Here is a 22842-nt window from a genome sequence, read left to right as displayed (position 1 = left end):
GCAGTGCCTGGTATGGGCCCTGCACTGTCTTGGGTCCCACCCACTCTGTCTCCAATGCCTGTCATCTATTGGTGCAACTACATGTCAATCAACACTTAGCCTCAGTCCTCCATCTGACCCAACACATCCGAGGAGCTTCCCCCTGCAGCTCATTTAAGTTACCCCCTTCTCTACCTATCCGGGTTCTCTCCTTAAGGATCCCCCACAGGAAATCACCTCATATGAACAATTTGCATAGACATAAACCCACCATGAGGACGCAGTGCTGACGACAGCTAACATTTATTGTGTATTTTATTTTCTACTTCCAGACTTCTTGTCACTGACAAGAAGTAAGACCGAGAGAGACACCTTCATTTTGCTTACCTCCTCAGACAAGTGACCCTGTATTTACACAGTGCAAACCAAAGGGACAAAAGCAGAGAGACATGGCACCCACTGGTCACATTTTCTTAGGACAATGTGACTAGTATTCACTTAGACTGATTTCAAAGCAACTCCAAAAAATCCTCTTTAAAATACCCAGGGCTTGTTCACCTGGGCTTTACAGTCTGTCGCCAGAAGAGCAAAGCAGAGAAAACAGATCTGTGATCAATGAAGGTGCCTGTCCTTAGCTGTCTGTCTGGTTAGGGAGTGCCTTGGTCTTCTTCGGGAAGGTAACGACCAATCCTGAAAACCATGCTGGCTGGCCGAGAGCACACAGATCCTATACAGCACAGCTCATGGAAGCTGTGTTCAGACTAAAGAAAACTAAACTAAACCCACTAAACAAATATTGGGAAGCAATGCACACAGCCAGAGCCCGCTGCATTAAAGCCTGAACCCTGGGCTGCAGGCCTCTGAGGGGTACAGAGTTCTCATCTCAGATGAGGGAGAGGAAAACCGTGAGGAGCAACAGCCACTTCCTGGGGCGGGCAGCTTTTACTTCATTTCACTATTAACACATCAGATGTTTCTTTCCGTAAGAAAGTTAGTCAACTTTTACACGTTAAATGTTTTTCTAGAAAAAGACCACAAAGTACCACGAATAGCAAAGCTAGGAGGAAAACAGCCTTTTTGAGGCACCGAAGAAACCATAGAGAATTCTCCATGTTCACAATTCTTAAAAAGTCCTGTAGTCCAGGTAGACCCTTCCCCATACTTACAAGTTTTTGTATTTCACATAAAACTCCTCAACTTCTACCTCCTCGCCGGATTCCTTCTGCAACGAAAGAAGATTGGGGTACACAGTTTAAAAGATTGGGGTACGCAAATCACATACTGAAGATCTCAGAGCAGCCACACACTCCCACATGGGAACTCGGTGCCTGAGGTGGCCTTCCTGGAAAGATGAGCACAGGAAGCCTTGGCAGCCCGTTCCATGGGGACTGATGTACTCAGGCGCACGCACGCTGCTCCGCTCAACGTGCATGTGATTGTACGGCATGAATCATTTTAACTCCTCCCTAACCACATGCGGCTTCATTCACAACAACCTGACCCCAAACCTGGCTTTCTGCCAAACCCGCAGTGTTAAGTAGACGCCAAGTGTACCATTTTCTCAGGCAGCAGCCAATTAGCAACTGCTCTCCTGAACGCCATATGTATTATTTTTGGCTGCCTCATGGCAACTTTACATTGTGGGTTTTGTAATGTTTTAAAATATTTAAAAGACATTTATTTCTCCATATAGTTAATAACTCTAAACAAGAAACCATATAAAAGGAAACCTTGTTTTTATGGTGGGATTCAGGGCATCACTACTCAGAGTTTGAGTTGTACTCAGTGGAACAATTAAAGTCTCTCAGACAAGATGTCTCACACACAGCAGCAGCCAAATAAAATTAACACTTCCAGTCCCACATTTAGGTGGGTTAAAATTGCGATGCATGTCCGCCAAGTCGAGAGCTTTCGCTGGTCAGAAGGTACCGAAGACAACATCGATGTTAAGGTTTGGAAATCTCTCTCTTTGCCTTTTTGCTTTTGCTTTTAGGGTGTGAAACAACTCACAAGACGCCAGTTTCTTACAAGTGTTTGAGCAGATAAAGCAAAGATGTCAATCAAAAACATCCTTTACCCGTGTTTCAGGAAGTTCTCTTACGCTCCTACGAGAGCCAGCGAGCCTGCCTGGAGGCTCACGCCTGGGCGCTGTGTGGCCGCATAGATCTCTGAAGAAAATGAGGGTGAGTAGGAACACGGCCAGGGCCAAAGAGGAGAGCCAGCATAGAGGATGACAGAAGGTACATGCTTTCCAAGGGCTCTCGGGCTGCCCTCCACATAGAAAACTCAAACCACAGTTACAGACTATGAGCTGTTTAGGATTCCCGCAGATCTTTTATCAGTTTCAATTAAACCTGTACTTTAAGCTGCTTCTCACCGAGGAGAGGACTAGATTCTAGAGTGTGGCCAAAACCTCCCAACACCTTTTTTCGCCCTAGTGGGCTCAGGAAAGGTCCTAACCCATAACACAGCCTCGTAAGTAAACACATTCAGCTTCTATTTATCCAAAACAGAAGGAAACAATGGCCTACGCCACATGAGGTAGCACAGAAACCCAGGTCACTTCACTGCTCCGTCTGCTTCAAGTGACGATCCCTCTAGGACCCGAAACCCCATTTCTAACCCCGCTAGTTCTCCGCCCTACTCCCGTTCAAGATAGATTACGTCCAGACAGAATTTGAGACTCCAGTAGAAAACTAAAGACAACCAGCAGGAGGGAGAGTCTCACAGCACATCCTGAAAGTCAACTCAAAGTGGATCTGAAATATCCGTGCTCTGACAAGCCTGGGGTGCAATCCCTATTTCTGTGGATTTTGGAAAACAACACCCCTTCAGGGTGAGGTCAAACACACTGTCACGTATATATGGCGCCGTTTCTTCTTGTCCTTCTATGCTTTCCCTTCTGCCTTTTCCTTAATGGGCTCAGCGTCCCATAATTTTGTCAGTAAAATGCGCAGACCTGAACCTTCAGCAGTGGGACTTGGTTGTATTCTAGCTCTGTTCTGCTCCCTGAAAGCTACCCGTCTCGACGCAGTAAGAGCTACCTTCTTGTCCCGATCACCTATTCCTGGAGGAACCTGCTGACACCCCGGGCAAGAGGATCTAGAACTGTCTGGGAAGCAAATGTGCTCTTGAGACTCTGGTTAGCAGCACCCGGAACTGGTGAAGAACCCCCGCGGGACCTGTATCTTCTAAATGTCCCCAAGTACACAAAACGCTGTCTGCTGTTTAACTGGCCATACATGTAACATGGCGACGTTCTTGCTATAGAGCTTCGACGACAGCTGCTAACTACATTTTACATACACGTGTACATGCTTTACTGATAGGATGTGGATTCATAGCTCTCTCCAATAATTCACTGAAGACCTCTGCTTTGTCTGTCCTCCAATACCACAGTACCACTACCAGTGTGCAGAAGCTACCCTACTCTGCCGACCCAGGAATGGTGGGGTGGTGGTTTACAGCTGCACACATGCACATACACACAACGCTCATCTCACTCCTTGGCAAGTTCCTGTCTAACCTGACAGTGCTCTGAGTATTTTTATGTGTTCAGGAGATTTGAAAGATGGGCACTCCTTCCATTCCCCCGTGAGTATAAGGAATCGTTACAGGTTACACGAAACTGGATGCTTAGGATATATTAACATATTTGTCTCACTGTTCATGTAACCAAGAACTTTACATCAGGAAAAAAGCCCACTTCTCTAATGTGGCCTGAAACAGTTACCAGCACATGATAATCTGCACCCTTAAAGAAAAAAATGGCCTTTCTAAATCAGACAGCTCCCCTACTCAGAACTATACAAATAATAAACAAAAGCTGAAAAAGTATCCAGACAAAAATAATAAACTGCTTTTGGTCTAATATATTTCATATTCCAACAGAGTGTGAGTCACAGTCTATTTAGTGAGAATATATATAGAATATAGATATAATATAGAATTATATATATTCTTTGGAACATGGTTAAGACTTTAATTTTATAAAACATTCTACTTCTTTATTGTTTGGCTCAACAACCTTGGAATTTAAAGTAACTTCTTATGGAGAAAAAATATCATGTTAGATAAGTTAAAAAATAAATTTTAGGAGATAGAATATAGTTTATTCAGGATCTGCCTCTAAGATACTTCTGACTTTATGATCCAAAAAGGACTTTGACTATTTTCTATAGCTATATGGCACATAGAAAGTGTGCAACTAAATACAGAAAACAAAACACCTGTGTACCCTAAATATCTATTCACACATTCAAACGTAACGACGTTCATATACAAGACCCCTCCCCTGGGTCTTGGGGCTATTAACTCATGTTTAGGACAATGTTCAAATTGTCATGATGCGCTACCCTGAGGAGGCTCTCCCAGGGAACCATCTGAGTTACAGAACTCCATCATAACGGATCCCCGGCCTTGGGACGCTTCAGGGAAGGAGGTGACAGACTCTGGAACACACTGAGCTCCTACTATTTTAGCACATGTGGGATGGACCTGAGCGCTCACAGCCAGTTTCCATGGTACTGACAGACAGAGGGCCACACAGAGGAAACAGATGCATGTGTGCACATGTATATGGGGGAGGGGGGGAGGGAGGGAGAAAGAGAGATCTCGAGCACTAACTCTTTTCACAGACAATCTTTAAATTATTCATGGTAACAGGAAGCATAACTCGAATCCACAGGAAAATCTCAAATTTCTTTTTGTTACCACGTGCAATATTGTCCCCTGTTATCAATTTTTAAAATTGATAGCTTGAAGCGATGAACACTGAGAGCATCAGCAGTTCAAAAGTTAGTGGCTGTTAATGCTCAGTGTCTTCTGATGGATTCTCAGGAGCCTGAGAGCCAGCAGCAACAGATGAGCAAGAAGCTGCCGGCTGGCTGCTTTCAGACAGTCCCTGTCTTCCACAGAACGTTCCCCATCAATCTGCTCCGTTCCCAGATTCACCGAGCCAACAAATCACTGGTTCTCAACCCGTGGGCCATGACCCCTATGAGGATCAAATCGCCTCTTCACAGGGGTCAGGCATCAGACATTTTGCTCATCAGACATCTACATTACGATTCATAACAGCAGCAAGATTACAGTTATAAAGTAGCAATGAAAAAGTTTCCTGGTTGTGGGGGCCACCACAACACGAGGAACTGTTAAAGGGTCACAGCATTAGGAAGGTTGAGAACCAAACAATAAATGCTCCATCCTCATACAATTGTAGTGGCATCTAATGCCTATAGTAAGCCACACGGGGGGCTGTTCAAGGATGGTGGTATTATCAGTTCGTGATCCATGGGTACCTGCCAGTAAAGGTGGACAGAGGGAAAAAAAAACTAAGTTCTCTGAGGCAGGCAAAAACAGGAAGCAAAGCCTCATTCGCACCAAGTCTGATCTCACTAGCTATGAACAATAGAGTTGATTTATAATTTCAGCTCTAAGCCCGCTAAGTATGCCTGTTGAACTACCATCAGCTCAACAGAAATTAGTCCCAGTAACATGCTGTCTTCCTTGAGTCACTTCGGCTCAGTGAAGGGACCGCTCTTTGAAGCGCGTCAACTCTTTTACTGGGTATCTCTACACACAAACTGGAGTCACTGGGAAAAAGGCAACCTTTCTCGTGAGTTAAGTGAGTGTGTGTGTCTGTTTCAACAGGTGACAGACCTGGCTTGGCTTTATCATTTAAGCCATCAGGGTCTGAAGCCACAATCCAGTCACCACCAGCACTCCACCTTCACACCGATTGGAAGTACCTTGACTTGTTGCTCTGGGTAGCTTTACAGGAGCATGAGTGTATAAGCTGATAAATGTGCAAACCCTGAGTACATAAGAAAGAAAGCCTGAGTGAGGGGTACACAGGCCCACAATGGGTGCAAGGGTATCTCCATGAGCTCTTGTCAATGTGCCTGCAGGTCAGAAGATGGCATCAAGTCACTCGGAGTTGGAGCTATAGGTGGTTTTGAAACATTCAAAAAAGACGCTGGGAACAGAACTCAGGTCCTCTGGAAGCAGGAAGTGCTCTCAACTACTCAGTCACCTCTTTGGCCCCGACAGATGATACATTAACAGAAATACTTGTGTTAAGTACCTGTGCTCACCAGTACTTTGCTGCTGGGAGCGGTGCTTTTATCTGTCTGTCTGTCTGTCTTTATTTTCCCTCATCTGATAGTTGACAAGCTTTAGGATAGCACCTAAATCCCGTGATTCTCTTGACCACTGGGAAACTACACCTTGTATACATTTTACTAAAAGAAAGCACATTGTGTGCTCTACATCTCAAAACATACAAAGAACTACTCGGGTGTGACTGGCTGACGTATATCCACAGAACCTACTTTATAAAGACACAAGCTCAGCACTTCCCAGTTTGGGCAAGAAGGCAACCAGCACGGAGCAGAGAATTTCCAGTGGTCAGAGAAAATACTGGAGTTCTTCTTCCTAATGTCCCTTGGCCTGCTTACCTGCTGCCGAGTGGCAGCCGCTGCTTGTCCATGTCACCTCTGTAGCAGTAACAGAGACACCCTCAACACAGGAAGTTACACATGCAGAAGGCTGTGAGCGGCCTGATAAGGCGTCAGCGTGCCACAATGACAGGCAGGCCTCACTCAGGGCATTTCCATAGGGAACTCCCAAGAAGGTCTTTTTAGGAACAGTTTTTATGAAAAAAAGGCAGTGTGTGGTTCTGTAGGTCTTAAATATTTCTTTGGAGTCTTTTGAGTTTCTTGCTTTCTCCAAATAGTGCTACAAAGGTTGGTATATGTTGATGTCATTGCTTCAAGAAGTTCTGATTTCACTCCAGAGTGATCACCCCTCCCCTAATTTATATTGGTATATAAAATTAGTATATTAGAGGCGAATGGGGATCAGAAATATTACCAGAAGTTTCATCTTATGATAATGTGATCATTGGACTCCGCTTTTTGTTATTGCTTTTTTTTTTGTTTGTTTGTTTGAGAAATGGTCTCAAGCTGACCTCGAACTCCTGATCCTCCTGTATGCACCGCCATACCCAGCTCCATGATGGAATCTTAAAAGTACCTAGCAAACAACCTAGAAGACCGCCCCACGTGGATTCCCATGCTTGCACATGGCGCTCACCTGCTTTTTCACCAAGCGGCTGCTCATAATCTTCTCCACCACTGGGCCTTCTGCATCAACAGATTCCTGAAAAAGAGAACGTGGTGTCAATCAATGCAAACGGAAAACCATCTGACCTACGCAGCAGAGGCGAGTGGGAAAGCGCTCCCTCCTTCCCGTGCCTCCTCGCCCTTTAAACCACTTGGTCCAAAGTCAATAGTGGGGAAAGATTACCAAAAGCAAGAAAAACCTCACACTACAGAGAGACAAAGGAAGGGCTGTGCTTATGACTTCCTGGTTGTGTGGTTAATTATGGAGACAAGCACCGTCCCTCAACCCACAAGCATTCGCCCTGGCTGCTAAGAAAAAGTAATCTGTGCAGGACAGCGGGTCCAAAGCAACTCTTCTGCACCCGTGTTCATGGGGCGACCGCCCTCTCCGCTCTGTTACTCTAGGGAGCTCTTTCCTACAGGGGTTGCGTGAAACAACATCGCATGATGATTTAATGGAGAACAAATTGCCAACTAAGCACGAAGCTGCATTTAATAGGGCCTTTCAACTGGCGGCCAGTTTGTTAACTAGAGTAGAGAAGAATAAAATCTCCACAATAAGTCAATTCCATTACTACCCAAGCTGCGTACAAACTATTTTATCCATCATTTGCATTGCGAGAATAGCGTGGGCCCTGCTGGGTACTCCAAGGCGGTAATTTTACAAAGGGGTTCTGACGGTGCCCAACGGCAGGAGATGAGCTCAGGTGGTTTATTACAGTTCCCAGGAGCTACCGCGCTGAATCCTCAGAGGAACTCGGTGCATCGCAGTCTAGCTCAGACCCTTCCCCAGCGGAGACCCTCAGTTCTCCAAAACTGTGTCGGATTAGGTATCATACATAGCTTTGTATGGAAATAAACTGGAGTGAGCAGGGCTGTTTAAGATGACAACTAAACAACGAGGTTCCCTCAACCCATCGGCCACCATGAGCAGAACGTGGCCCTGCTCCAGGTCCACCTCGAAAGTGCACATGAAACCCCACAAGCCTGGCTGCCGACCTGCTGCTCTGACTGTGACGTGTTGGATGGGGAGTCTCTCCCAGCAGCATCTGCATCATCTGCCTCCTCATCAGAAATCTTGAACTCCAAATCTTCAGTGTACCGCTTCCTCTTCACCTGCCTGCTGGACCGCCTCTTCTGCGATAGAATGCCAACAACGTGAGTTTTATTTAAAAGGGCGGGCCTTGGGTACACAGTAGTAAGACCGATTTTCTCCCCCCCTCTCCATTTTAAATCTTAAAGAGAAACTGACAGTTTTCATCCTGAACGTCAAGTGAAAAGACCATTGTGAGAATCACAGGAACAGACTGGAGACCTGGGGTCCTGGAACCTTGGAACTCTGCTGCTTCAACAAGGACACAGGGGTGTGACCAACCACGTCACTCACTCGGCCATCTCCACTGATGGCAGCGGCAACACCCGCTGTTTTTGGATGACTGAAATTTTAATGCAGAGAGTTCACTGCCAACAGTGCATTAGAAAATAATCTACAGGCTATAAAGGTTTATACAAACATTGTTATATTGTTCTTTCTCAAGGTATTCCAATGCACTTTAATTTGGGGCTTAAAAGAAACAGTTTGGGGCCGGGGCTGGGAGTGTACACTTACTTAGCATACACAGAGCCCCGGGTTCAATTCCTAGTCCTGGAGAAGGAGGGAGAAATGGGAACTGAACGAACAACTCATAAGGTTTGTTTGTTTATCTGGGGATAGATTCTCACTCTGTAGCCTGAAATTCACAACTAAACAAGCTGGGCTCCAACCCCCAGAGATCTGCCCGTCTCTGTCTCCCGAACGTTTGGGTTAAAGTTGTGTGCCACTATGCCTGGCAGTTCTGGTTTTAATACAACTTTTTACCACGCTGCTTTAAGTGTCAGGGGTTGTTAGTCAGTACGGCTGTTGGCTGTTGTATTTGGAAATCTGTCCACCGTAGATCGATGAATGAACGCAAATCACGTGACAGAGTAGCTTCTGATTCTACTAAAGACAAATGCAAACCATCTGTCTGAGCTGTCTGAGCGTGCGGATGGTCAACAAACCTCTGATACTGAAGACTCCACTGAGCAAGCATTGCGCACAGTGTTTTACTTTTCCATAAATATTTAAGAAGACACCTGTGCACGCTCTTGCTAATAGAAAAAAAATCCAAAGAAATAGAAATCATCACTAGGTATGAGGTTCTGAATGAAGAGTTAGAAGAAGTGGGGGGGGGGGGGGGGGAGGCGTGGCAATTTCAGTCCTAAAAGAAAAATCCTTTTTAAAGAAAGTAATTTCTTTTTAAGAAATAAAGAGCGGAAAACCGAAATTCTTAATGAGAGGATAACAACGTCACCAAGGTATGCCAGCCACAAATGTTTTTCCTAAGAATTACAAACTGCTGCTTTTTAAAAGAGTTTCATCACTTTTAAAGCCGGTATTAAGATGGGAGGGAGCAAATGTCCGTCATGCGCATGAAGAAGGCAGGGCAGGCACTGTGATCTCTCAGGGCAAGACAATGCGATTTACCCTGCTTTATAAAGATGCTTTTGGTTAAAAATCCTGAGGGGAAAACTAAAATGTGTTTCCATGGCCTTGCTGTGGCCACGCCTTGTGAAAGAGTCAATTGGAGTTTCACACGCCATTCACTTCTGACGACCAACCAGAACATTCAAAACTTTTCGCTCCAAGCCCCTCACAGACAGCACAGGAAGAGCAACAAGCAAGCAGCCTGCATCACTTCCTGTGTCAGGCAGCAGGAAGACACCTTTTCAGGCAGTGTCTGTGGCTGCCTGACTTGGCTGTTGAATGTAGAACTGTTAAACTGAGACAACCGGACAGCAGCACCGAGCTAAGCGCTTTTCCCTACCTGAAATACAGGGAGGAGAAGGAAAGGTGGGAAGTGTGTGCGGGGGCAAGGAGAGTGGAAAGAAAGGGGGAGAAGGGAAAAATCCCACCCCAAACAGTAGCTCATTCGTCAGAATGGGAATCATTCTTTTGTTTTGAGATGGGGTCTCCTTTGGTAGCTTTGGCTGGCCTGCACCTTGCTATGTGGACCGGAGTGGCCCCAAACCGGCAGGTGCTGGGATTAAAGGCACATGCCACCACATCCGGTCTATGAGAATAATTCTTAATATTGTCCAAATGGTCAACGCCCCTACTTTCGGCACAGATTAAGACAAAACAACTTGAAGGATACAATGAATTCCATTTTAAAAAATTGTATAGTTTTCGAACTCCTTAGCCAGCTTTAAAGAGGAAAGATGGTGCAGCGGTTTAGAGCCCTTGCAGAGGACCCAGGTTTGATTCCTTGCACCCACATGGATCACAGCCATCTTCAAACATTCTACCCTTTCGGGTCCTTCTTTCAGGCTGTTCTACTCAAGAAGAAGGCAGTATTAAAGCTGAAGTTCTCTGTAAGCGGCCACATATTAAAGACCCCTTGGGCCATAGGTAGGAAGACCTGGAGCATATTACTGGTCAGAGGAAGCCCAACTGGTCCCTAAGGGCGGGCTGCCTATTCTAATGGGACTCAACAGTAATGCTCCCTGATAATTCAGATGTCACTTGCACAACCCACATTCCCAGCCTTCCCAAAGGGCCTGACTGGCATACTTCCAGGGAACCTATCAAGGAAGTAATTCACAGCTGTCACGTGTACTTTCGAGTCCTCGTGTCCATCCAAATAGTGAAGGCAGTGAGGCTCACGCACACAAGGACCCAAATTCCTACTGTTTACTTTTAAAGCTCACGAGGAACAATTTGACGAAGTCACCATCTGGGACATCACTGACTTGTTCATGGAAATTCTGTCATGAATATAATCACGTCTCTGACCACCTAGTATCAATAAGCTACAAAGTAGGGTTTGGTTATTATTACAAAAACACAACAACAACAACAACAACAAATACTTAACGAGGGCAGGATAGACAGCTCAGTCAGCAGAGTGCTCGTCTTGCAAGCATGACGCCTTGGCTATGCTCACAATGCCCGCCTTAGGGAAGTGGAGACAAGAGCTCGGGATCACAGGCCAGTCACCGCTGGCCCACTTCACAAATCCAAGACATTGAGGGATCCTGTCTCAAAAACACAGGGCTCCTAATGGCTCAGCTGTTAAGAGCACTGACTGTTCTACCAGAGGACCTGAGTTCAAATCCCAGCAACCACATGGTGGCTCACAACCATCTGTCATGGGATCCTGATGATCTCTTCTGGTGTGTCTGAAGACAGCGACAGTGTATTCACATAAAATAAATAAATCCTTAAAAAGAAGAAGAAGAAGAAGAAGAAGAAGAAGAAGAAGAAGAAGGACACCTGAGGGTGGCCCTCTAGCCTCTACATGGATGTGCACTCACACAAACACACACAGAGGAAGGAGAGGGAGAAACCAAATAAAAACTGACAGAAAAAATTTTACGTGAATGACACTTTAAATGAATCGATAGAATAGCAACGCTAAGAATGTTTAGGGAGCATAAACATAAACACACACAGATGGAAATGATGGGCAGCCTTGGCTTTAGCAATCTCACAGCTCAGGTGGCCCTGGAGTGAGCTGAGCTTCTGGGGGCCCTGGCTCTCCTCACCACCGATATAACATTCCAGACAACAAGGACATCGCGCACGCACCTGACAACAAAGCCAGAGGAGCCTTGGGTGCTTTACACGTGGCTAAAGTTACCCCAGTCCCCAGCCAGAGCCCTGAAATGAATAATGGTATTACCTGGACACCTGGGTCGTCGTCCTCTTCGGGGGCTGGGGATGGTGGGGGTGTTTTGTCCAAGTCTGAGTTTTCAGAACCTTCTGTTTTTCCTTTGTTGACCTTCTTCTTCAAAGCACTTGCTTCTGAATCCGGTTTCTTATTACTAGAATTCAAAGTACATCACTTAGCGTTCACCTTTGGTGTGGTTTCCCACAGGCCCCAAGCCCTCTCTTTCTGTTAAGAACAAGTGGTGGCAAAGGCCAGGTCGATGGGTGTTGGGCCCTTTTCATTAGATGGTGCTTCTAATTAAGGTTTAACAACAAGACTCATAATTGATGACCTTCAGCAAATCTCAAACAGAACTGAATGTAAAACTCCGAACACTCCACAGAATACAGCCCCCGCCCCTGCCGACATACCAGGATGTGACAGAAACAAAGCCTAAGATATTTCTTTGCTAAAAAGTCAGGTGGAGACAAATTTTTTAACCAAAGAAAAAAAAATTACAATCTAATGACCATATCCTTATTTCTCCCCCCACAGAGTTTTACACAGCCATCTTAAGTCCTACGGTGGCCAGTAATAGTGTTTCTTTTTTTAACATATGGCATTTACAAGTGCTTACTAAAAATTCACTTCCTAGAAATGCATAATTTTATTTGATTCGGTGTTCTTGTTTACGAGTAAGTTTCCTTTTGGTGCTGAGCATTTTGGAAGGATAATCACACTTGGCCTTCATTTCCCCCAGTGTTGCGACTGAACGTACTGGGCAAGGGTCCCACCACTGACGCCACCAGCAGCCCCACAATTAGCATTTCTACCAAAAGCTAAGTCTGTAAAATGATGTGTGTGTGTGCGTGTGTGTGTGTGTGTGTGTCACCAATAACTGAGGCTCACTTTCTATGTTACTGAGAAATACCAGTAGATCTAAATGATAAACCAAACGCATGATTACACTCCGAGAAAAATAAAATTCTTGGGTTATCCCCAGCCCAAAACCCTTCCTCACTGTAGTGTTAAAGCAAACACCCAGTGCTCCTTTAAATCTGCACTCTGCACCCAAGACTTCCTAACATCGACGATCATTTGTTTTATATATACAGCACAGAAAGTGATCTGAACACCAGCAAAGATTTTATTTTTTTTTAACTATTTCTAGGGAGCCTCGAGTTCTAAGTAGCTTAACAAACTAAATATATATATTTCAAAACCCATTTATTAAACGTTATAAGGTCCCAGAGACGCATCAAACAAGATGGTGTTAAGCCACTGGGAAGAGGCTGCAGCAGCTAATGGCTTTGAGTGCAGATGTGTCACGTTAAACCCTTCCAAAGTGTGTCAATAGTGTTTCCGGCACACACCTATGGCAGCTTTCCCCACTAATATGGTTTTGATGGCCTTAAACTTGTTGTTTTTCCATACTCGGAGCTTATTTTCATACATGAGCATTTTAGCATGGCAAACAGCTCCATCAGGAAACAACCGAAAACAATTCAAGATGATCGCAAATAGCAGCTTACATTTCAAAAGCTGATTTTATTTACCAAAGAAGAGGAAGAAGAAGAAGAAGAAGAAGAAGAAGAAGAAGAAGAAGAAGAAGAAGAAGAAGAAGAAGAAGAAGAAGAAGAAGAAGAAGAAGAAGAAGGCGTGACCAAGTCAGAGATCGACAGACAGCAGAATATTTTTTAAATTAAAAAATTCATGCGGCAGTTCCTGAGGAGAGTGTCCTGGTGTTTACGCTGCACACTGACAGAAGTCTCCCCTACCATGAGGCTCCATTTCCAGCATTTATTTCCGCTCTAACTGCCACAAATTATACAATACTACAGCTGAACACTGGGGCCCCTTCCCTTTCATCTGCACGCCAAGAGCAATCAGATTACCCTGGTAACCAGCGGTCACATGACCAGCACCTGCTCTTTTGGCTGGATGCCACTGACTAAAGCCATCTGCCTCCCTCAATCAGCTTTCAAACATTCTCAACACCTGCGCTGCGGCGTTTTGTGGTTTCTTTTATCAAATCAGTGCAAAACTGCTTCCAAAACTTTACATATTTCTCGAATTTGTTTAAATCAGAGGTAGGTCTGTCAGAGGGCTGAGCCGCTGCCAGGTAAACTGAGCTGCCGGTGCTGTGTTTTCCACGGTGACCTCTGTCATCCAGAGCGCAGGAGGATGGAGTTCAAGTTTGTGGGGTTTCGGGCCTTGCAAGTGGCAGCCTGCGGGAGGGAAAGGCTGACTGTCTGGAGAGCGCCCAGAGCCAGGTTTGAGGAAGCGTCTATTTGCTGGGGACAGAGACACTAAAGACTTTCCATCTGCTCTATCCAAGGAGGAGCTGTACAGAGCCTCCAAGAGGTCATCAGGACCTCTCCAAACGCGTAGACAAAAACCTCACAGCTCAGGCGAGCGCTCTCGGTTCTGATTGCTAGGAGAGGCAAACTCATTAGAGCTCACCACATTCATGCTGAGAGACAGCTAGGTTCTCCCACCCAGCTGTCTACAAATCAAGCACCCTAAGAAGTCAGAAAAAGACTAGGGGATCTTCAGTGGCCACCCAAACACGTTATAATCCAGGACAAAGTTCAATTACTTACATTAAGTTGTCCTCGGTATGATTCTGGAATAAGCCAATCTGGACTCCTATGAAGTGTAACATCCAAACTGCTTTGACCTACATAAAATCTAAGTCCATTTCCCCCCCTTCTACCCGAAGTACTATGGAATGCTGGTTCCCACCAGACAGGAATTAGCCTGAGCTCTAACTGCCACTGCTCCAAGTGTGACTCCAGATAAGTCACACCTCTTTCTCCTGTGCCTCCGCTCCCTCACTCCCCTTGCATCTCCAGCCTTCCTGTGAGTCTGAATGAGGAGAGACAAGAAACGAGGCAGAGATGCTCACTCTCTGCACACCACCCCTGAAGGACAAGCAGCATGTGTTCTCTGCGACCCAGGCCCCCCAGTGCCAAGTCAATGGCGGAACACGTAGAAGCTCTACCCGCTTCAAGGATCACCTCACTTAAACAACCTTTGCAGAAGGAACACCGATGATCATCCTGAGTCATAGGCTCAAAGAACGCAGGGCCCACTCACCCTAGGCCGCCACCACCACTTCAGCCAAACACCTGTCACACCAACCAAGACGACAACAGTCACTGCCAGCACACCTCTCGCCCCATGGGAAGGGTCCCCAGCACGAGACCAGTGGGAAAAGAACAGCGTCCACGTACCATTCTGTCTGTGTCTGTAAGGCTCAAACTGTTCATTTACTGCCAGACTCCAAACACAGCCATACACTCATTCTTCCAAACCATATTCGAAGCTGGAACCTGCAACAGGGCATCTGCCCTGGTTGTAGGGATGAGGATGTTGTGAGGACCTGCCTTGTGCCAGCAGTGTGGCACTGAGAGCCACACGGTGCAGATGCGCAGCTTCCGTGTGCTCCCAACACTTGCGGCGATGCCTCCTCAGCACCTTGCTTTGTTACCCAGCAATCTGAAAGTAGGACCACGAGAAAAGCCAGGCATACTTGTTACCTCTCTCTTCGTCTCCTGTACCTCCTCTATCAGCATCCTGACAGCCAGAACACCATTTGCAAACTCCTATGCAGGTTTCTAAAGTCAGATGAAGTCCTTAAATCAAATCCCCAACGTGTGATGTTACGAGTCTCGGTGCTGGGGCACCAGCCCTGTCCAACCTATACAAGTCACAACATGCACTTCTTTTATGCTCCTCACAGCCACATCCCGCAGGCATATGTAAGGAGTGCTGAACACCCTCTAGCCTCTGGTACCTTGACACCTACCTGCTCATCTGCAAGACTTAGCTGACAGATCCTGGAATGAGTTCCAAGAAACATTTACGGAATGACACAGTAGTCTTAGATCAGGTATGATTTCAAGTTCCTATTTATGTGTCACACAACATGTAAATACTTAAACCGTAAAAAAAAAAAAGGGGGTGCTAACATTACTGAGTTATATTAAAATTAAAGCACCGAGTATCTTTCATCAACTGTCTTGGGAGCTAAAAAGAACTATCTTTGAATTCCTACTGCCTACTGAGATGGGCTAATAGGCTGCTTATGATCGTTTTCCTACTTAAACAGTTTAATAATAAACACAAAGCTCTTTTTGGGGAGGGAGGTGCTCATGGGGTTTCTCTAGGTCCTGACTGTCCTGAAATTTGTTCTGTAGACCAGGCTAGCTTCAAACTCAAGAGATCTGCCCACCTCTGCCTCACAAGTGCTGGGATTAAAGGTCTGCACCACCACGGCCCTGCTACAGAGTTTTTACTACATGTTGATAGTTTCCTATTCTCAAAAAAAAAAAAAAAAAAAAAAAAAAAAAAAGCCTCCTACACATCATAAAACTAAAAATATATGACACAACCGTGAGACGGCGCAGAAGACAGCTCACTGTGTGGAAGTGCTTGCCACAGAAGCCTGGTACCCTGAGTTCATTCCTAAGGGCTCATAGTGCATGACCCTGTAATGTGTACACACTGTGGTGTGCTCACATACACAATAAAAACAAGTACTTTAAGAAGACAGAAGCTGGAACGGCACCCACATTCCTGATGGACCTTCTATGAAGCTCAACGCAATGGAGCTGAAGAGTGGGGTGAGCTGACAGAGTGCTTGTCTCAGACACACGGGGCAGAGTACAGTGGGACAGCTGTGGGACAGCCGTGGGAAAAAACAGCAAAATCAGGGTTTTTAAGGCCAACCAGAGTTACTTGAGATCATCCCAGAAAGAAAGAAAGAAAGAAAGAAAGAAAGAAAGAAAGAAAGAAAGAAAGAAAGAAAGAGGGGGGAGTGAGGGAGGGAGGGAGGGAAGAAAGAAAGAAGGAAGGAAGGAAGGAAGGAAGGAAGGAGGAAGGAAGGGAAGAAGGAAGGGAGGGGGGAAGGAAGGAAAGAAGAAAGGAAAGAGGGAGGAAGGAAAGAAGGAAGAAAGGAAAGATAAAAGAAGAAACCAAAGAATGACAGCGTGAAATGAGGTGACAATTGACAATGGTAATAAACTTGAGGGAAACAGATTTTCAAAAGCAATACAATAAATGCCATTTATAGATTTTATCTCCAACTCAAAAGTCCGTTCTTCTCCTATCTTCCTTAAAAAGTAGATGACCGAAATACAAACACCGAACTATCTATCCTGCCCCACAGACTTAGACACATAGGAGCCTCTACTCATGCTAGTGAGCCCTGGAAATCAAACAGAAATCCAGTGACGTCCTGGAAATACAAAAGGCACTGTTGCTCCTCGAGTCTCCCATGTCACACCTTATTGTAAGAGCAGAATCACACTGGCCAGTGTCACACTGGCCAGCGTGGTGGTCTACAGCCCCCAAAGCTCGTTAGTTCCTCGGTTATCCCAATGCCATCAAAAGCATGCACCACCTGGAGGGGGACGCTTAGGTACAATCACAGACTTTTTAGTCAGAGTTGCACTGTCCTGTGAGGGTTAGGAGGATTCCTACTTAGCTGAAGACATGACAGACCATAAACACAGAGAGGGAGCTGTTGCCTAAGACGGGGCTGGTAGATCAGAGTTGACCAACTTTTGTGTGTGACATTGCAGGTTTTCTAAACAAGGCTCTGTCCAAAGAGCCAGAGCTTATTAGAAAGCCTGGGCAAGCCTGATTTATGACAAAACAGAACGCAGTTAAATAGTCATTAGTGTCAACCTACCATCTTCATTCTCAGAAGAAACTTTCAGAAGGACCCATATCGTGAAACCAAATGCGATGAGGAGTAAGTCAATTAACAAAGGTGACCGACAGCGCGAGGGAGCTTGTGACCTAGCAGGTCCCAAGGATGAAGTAAGCTAATGAGGGTTCTCGTTACAGCGGGAGAAATCAACCTTGAAACTTAGGTCAGGGCGATTAATCAGGAGCATTATTAGGGATCCAAGCATCTCCAAAATATTACACCATCTTCTTTAAGAAGGGCACTGAGACACATTTTTACAACTGATATGCTGGAGGGGCATGTGTGTGCACACAGCGCCATGGATCAATGTCTGGGCTCTCCCTGACCTGGAGCTCAGCTGTTGGCTAAGCCGAGTGCACAGCAGGCTCTAGGGAGAGATACCTCCCCAGAGCACCCATCACGAGCCCATGCCACTGCGCCCAGCTGCTGGATGGATACTGGCCATCCACATGCAGGCCCCAGACTCGCACAGCAAGCATAATCTTAGCAGCTTAGGCTGGACTTGAACTTGTAGCAGTCTTCCTGTTCGAATTCCCATACAGCTTGGATTAGGTGTGAAGTAAACTGAAGTTAACCAGTAAGAACTGCCACATAGGATATGGGCCAGGAGTCTAGCAACTCTTAAAAAGACATACTCTGGGAAAAGGCAGCCTCTTCGACAAGCGGTGCTGGAAACATGGATGTCCATCCTACAGCATCTAAATTCAAAATGAACCAAAGACCTTGCTGCCATGGTTCTCTGCCTCACTAACTCTGTGAGTCTTTAATGTGTTATCTTTACATATCTGTGAGTCTTTAATGTGTTTCTTGTGTGGCGGTGGCCATTTCTGTTGCTGCTTTATAGCTGCAATTTTGTTGATGTTATGAATAGTTAAAATAAATATCTGATACGCAGGATATCTGAGAGGTGGCCCCTGTGGAAGGGTCAAGTGACTTCCCCCAAAGGGGTCAAGACCTGCGCCTGCAGGTAGAGAGCCACTGTTTTATTTTCAGTGCTGAAACTGACAGTCAAAACAAGATGCAGGCCAACACAAGGGCGCTTTCTCTAACAAGGACCCCAACAGCAGGAGGCAATTCCAAAATCTGACACAAATACAATTAAAAATTCCCACAGACAGCAAACGAATGGAAGAAGCAATTCTCAAAAGAAGAACTTCACACATCGACTACTAAACACTTGGAGGGCTCCCATCCTGCACCATCAGGGAAATGCAAACTCTAACTGTGCTGAGCTTTCGTCTCTCCCCTCGGGTGGCTGCCATCACGAAAAGCAACATTAACAGATGCTGGGAAGAATGTGGGCAGAGGGGAACCCTGATCGAGGGGTGGGAATCGGTATACAGGTTCCTCCAGAGATTAAAAAGAGAACTTCCATATCAGCTGTTACTCCTGGGTATATGCCTGAACAAATCTAAGTCAGCACACCAGAGAGAAAGGAATGCACACATACATATTTACTATGGCACTGTTTATAATAGTCGAGACATCCCAGATGCTCTCAAGCACGTATGTATGATGTGTGTGTGTATACATATATATGCTGTGTGTATGTATGTAAATATATGTGTCTATATGATGTAAGTGTGTGTATATATATATGGTATGTTTATGTGTGCGTGTATATATATTATATGTATGCATGTATATGTGTATATATGGTATATGTATGTGTGTATATATGTGGTGTGTGTATATGTATATATATGTATATGTGGTATATGTATGTGTATATATATGGTATGTGTATGTGTGTGTATATATATATGGTGTGTATATGTATATATATGGTGTGTGTGTGTATGTGTGTATATGTGTATGTGTGTGTGTGTGTGTGTGTGTGTGTGTGTGTGTGTGTGTATGTGTATGGGGTGTGTGTGTATGACACAATGGAATGATATCTGGTCTTAAGGGTAAAATTATGCCATTTTCAGGAAAAAAAATTAATGTAACTAAATAACACTATGTTACACAAAATAAGCTACTGGCACACAGACAAGTGGCTCATGTCTTCTCCTCTACCTGCAACCTAGATCTGTGCACTATGCCCATATACAAGCACACACGCACAGACATACGCATCCTGCACATGAGAAATCAGGAGGAGGGTCCTGTTTGAGGGAAAGAATAGATATGGGAGGAAATCAGGCAGATAATACAATAAAATATATCTGTGAAAATTACATAAGGAAACCCATTTTGTGTGCCACATAAAAATTATTTTAAAAAGCACAAAAGTAGGCTGGGTGTGACAGCACACAGCATTTGAGGCAGAGGCAGGAAGATCTCTGTGAGTTCAAGGCTAGCTTGGTCTACAAAGTAAGTTCCAGGACAGCCAGGGCTGTTATACAGAGAAACCTTGTCTGGGTGTGGGGAGGACGCAAAAAAAATTCAAAAGATTAATTAAAGCAGCCTAAAATGCATGAAATCAGAAAGTAAGATCAGCCCTACAAAATAAAAATATAAAGAATTAACCCCTACTGCCACAATGTATCTAACAGTGTGAGTAATGTAACAAAAAAAATTAAGTTCTACTGTCACAATGTATCTAACAGTGTGAGTAATGTAACAAAAAAAAATCAAGTCCTATTGCCACAATGTATCTAACAGTGTGAGTAATGTAACAAAAATTAAGTCTTATTGCCACAATATATCTAACAGTGTAAGAAGTAATGTAACAAAAAATTTAAGTTCTATTGCCACAATGTATCTAACAGTGTGAGTAGTGATGTAACAAAAAATTAAGTCCTATTGCCACAATGTATCTAACAGTGTGAGTAGTAATGTAACAAAAAATTAACTCCTACTGCCACAATGTATCTAATAGTGTGAGTAGTAAAGTACTAACTGCAGGCAGCATAAGAAACTAGGGGGAAGGGGGCGGTACACCCTGAGTAACAGTCAACACAGCAGCATGCTAAAACTTTCCTCCTGACACTGGCTCTGGGACCAGGCAACCTGGTCACCCACTGAGGCCACCACACACTTGACCCCAGACCGGCACCTTAGGACCCTAGTTCATACACACATCCACCTTGACTCCTCCTGAGGAAGAGAACTGTGAGAAGGACAAATGAAAAACAAACAAACAAACTTGGGTTTACTAGAAACAACACAGGATGTGAACAAAAACTACTAGTTCTATGAAAGTCATTATATAAAACACCCCAATAACAGCCCTGTATGTTGTTGCCTTAAAAGATGTAGCTATTGTAGAAAACGTTCTTCCTTGATAAGGTAGATATGAGATTTTTAAAAATATCTGTCTGTCTGTCTACTTACTTACCTACCTATCCATTTATCTGTTTTATGTGCACTGATATTTGCCTGAATGTATGTTTGTGTTAAGGTGTCACATATTGAATTATAGACAGTTGTGTGCTACCATACAGGTTCTGGGAATTAAACCCAGGTCCTCTGGAAGGGCAGTGCTCTTAACTGCTAAGCCATCTCTCCATCCCCAAATACTACATTTGAAAGAAAGGAATAGCGAAGAAAATTAAGATTCCAAGGCCTAATTTGATTTCACGTTTTGAATACATGGGTCATCTTTGCATCTGACAATCAAACTCCCGGGCACTGTATTCTAACTGTAGTCTGGCATCAGATGTGAGCCTACCTTGTGTTGGAGTGTTGGCCTGGCCTTCCCTGGCATCTGTCTGATCTCAACAAACTTCCCTTAAACATCTGCTCTGCTTAGTGTAGTAGTCCCTGGGTCATTTTAAGCCAGTAACATCAGGACCTTGTCTTTAGAGTTGCTATAGTGTTGGTCATTCACTCACTCACTCATCCATTCATTTGTTCACTTATATGAGAAAACAACAGAAAATGCCCCCTCCCCCCAAGAACTAAATCCTTAAGAGTAACATTCCAAAGCAAAATGTGGTCAAGAATTAAGACTGGAAATCTACACATCTGTGTTGTGGACTCTGCTAAAATTTGGAACATGGAAAAGAAGTGCAGTTGGCTAAGATGTCTTTTCACTGAAGCCCAATGCAGACACGAGCCACTTAAGCTCCATTGCACTGTTGGGTCTCACAGCACAGCATAAAGAAAGAACCCAATTGCACATTGCCGTGCTGATGCAAACCAAAGCCTCTCTGGTGGACAGCTTCATGCCAAGCTGATAGATGCACACCTCACTTCTTGTGCCATGTTCCGAGAAGTCAGGTTTACTTATGACTGCACTCCAGGCGGTCACCCTGGCTCTCGGAACCCCACTCTCTGGATTCACAGTTGTCTTCTCCGACCTGCCGGGGTGGCTGATACGGGAGGCATGCTCGCCACCCATGCTTCAGTCGGGTGCAATGGTCAGGATGAGAACTGGACAGACAGATCAACAGTAAAGGCACGAAGGGGGAAACCGCCACCTTCTACCGACACGGGAAAGGCAGGCCACTGTGAAGTCAGCCACACCGCCCCTCTGTATTTCAGGACCAAAAAAAAAAAAAAAAAAAAAAAAAATCAAACAGAATAAAATTGTACTCCAGTGACTATTTAAGGGCATTGTGATTCTAACTTTTCATAATCTCACAGCCTTTCCTTACCTAACATTTCAAAGCTAAAGCTGCACAGCTGAGGAGCAGCCAGCAAGGAAGCTGCCTGGTTCTGTTTGACATCCAGTGATGGCAGGAGCAGTAGGCTAGACCCAGGCTAGCCTGCCACACATCATTCATAACAGGAGATGAACAGTGCATCCTGCCGGATGTTCCTATTTTTCCAAGGCACTCCAACATAATGACATTTTAACAACAACAACAACGTCAGCCTGTGATCCTTTTATCCCCTTCACCAAGGGATAACATCAAAGCCAAGTCCACCATAGCAAAATACACCCTCCTTAAGAAAGACTTGAAAAAAAATGTCTCTAGAGAAGTCTCCCTCTTCTACCTACTTCTGCCCATGGCCTCCTCAACTTCCGCTGCTATCTGGTGGCATTCTGGGGTGGGGTAGGAGGGGGCACACCCTCCTTTCCTGCAGAAACCAAAGCAGTCACAGGTCACTGCTTTCCAGTGCACTGAAGCTCACTGCTGAGGCAGATGTCCCCACCAGGGACATCCTGCATCTAGCTTACAGTACAATGAGGCAGAACTTGCTTTCTAAGCTGCCTGATGGTTTTCCTAGCTTGAACTAGAGAGTAAGGCCCACAGTGGAGGCACCGAGGAGGCCACCCTAAAGGGAGGAGAGTCTGGGATCTGAATCATTGTTAAGGGCTCTGAGAAGAGAAGGCAAGCTTTGGGCTAGCAGGGTGGGCACAAGCAGTTAGTCTCTGGCTTGACTAGTAAGAGGTTGAGCAAGGCAGGTTCAGAGGCAGAGCCAGCCCGCTCATCGGGGTACTTCTTTCTTCACTAGC

At 45.1% G+C, this 22842-nt stretch overlaps 1 protein-coding gene across 1 annotated transcript in view; it reads right to left on the bottom strand.

Annotated features, from left to right (window-relative positions):
• CHD7 (chromodomain helicase DNA binding protein 7) overlaps window positions 1-22842 on the bottom strand; it is a 167637-nt gene that overhangs the window by 48638 nt on the left and 96157 nt on the right. The window contains exons 4-7 of the mRNA XM_080938708.1: window positions 11807-11948; window positions 8103-8240; window positions 7075-7140; window positions 1146-1201 (exon numbers count right to left, since the gene is read on the bottom strand). Of these exons, the coding sequence (XP_080794834.1) occupies window positions 1146-1201; window positions 7075-7140; window positions 8103-8240; window positions 11807-11948 (402 nt within the window). The remainder of the gene's footprint in view (window positions 1-1145; window positions 1202-7074; window positions 7141-8102; window positions 8241-11806; window positions 11949-22842) is intronic.

Source organism: Micromys minutus, assembly GCF_963924665.1.
Source record: "Micromys minutus genome assembly, chromosome: 26".
Taxonomy (NCBI): Eukaryota; Metazoa; Chordata; class Mammalia; order Rodentia; family Muridae; genus Micromys; species Micromys minutus.
Note: the sequence above shows the minus strand (reverse complement) of the source record. Positions and strands in the feature narration are given on the sequence as shown.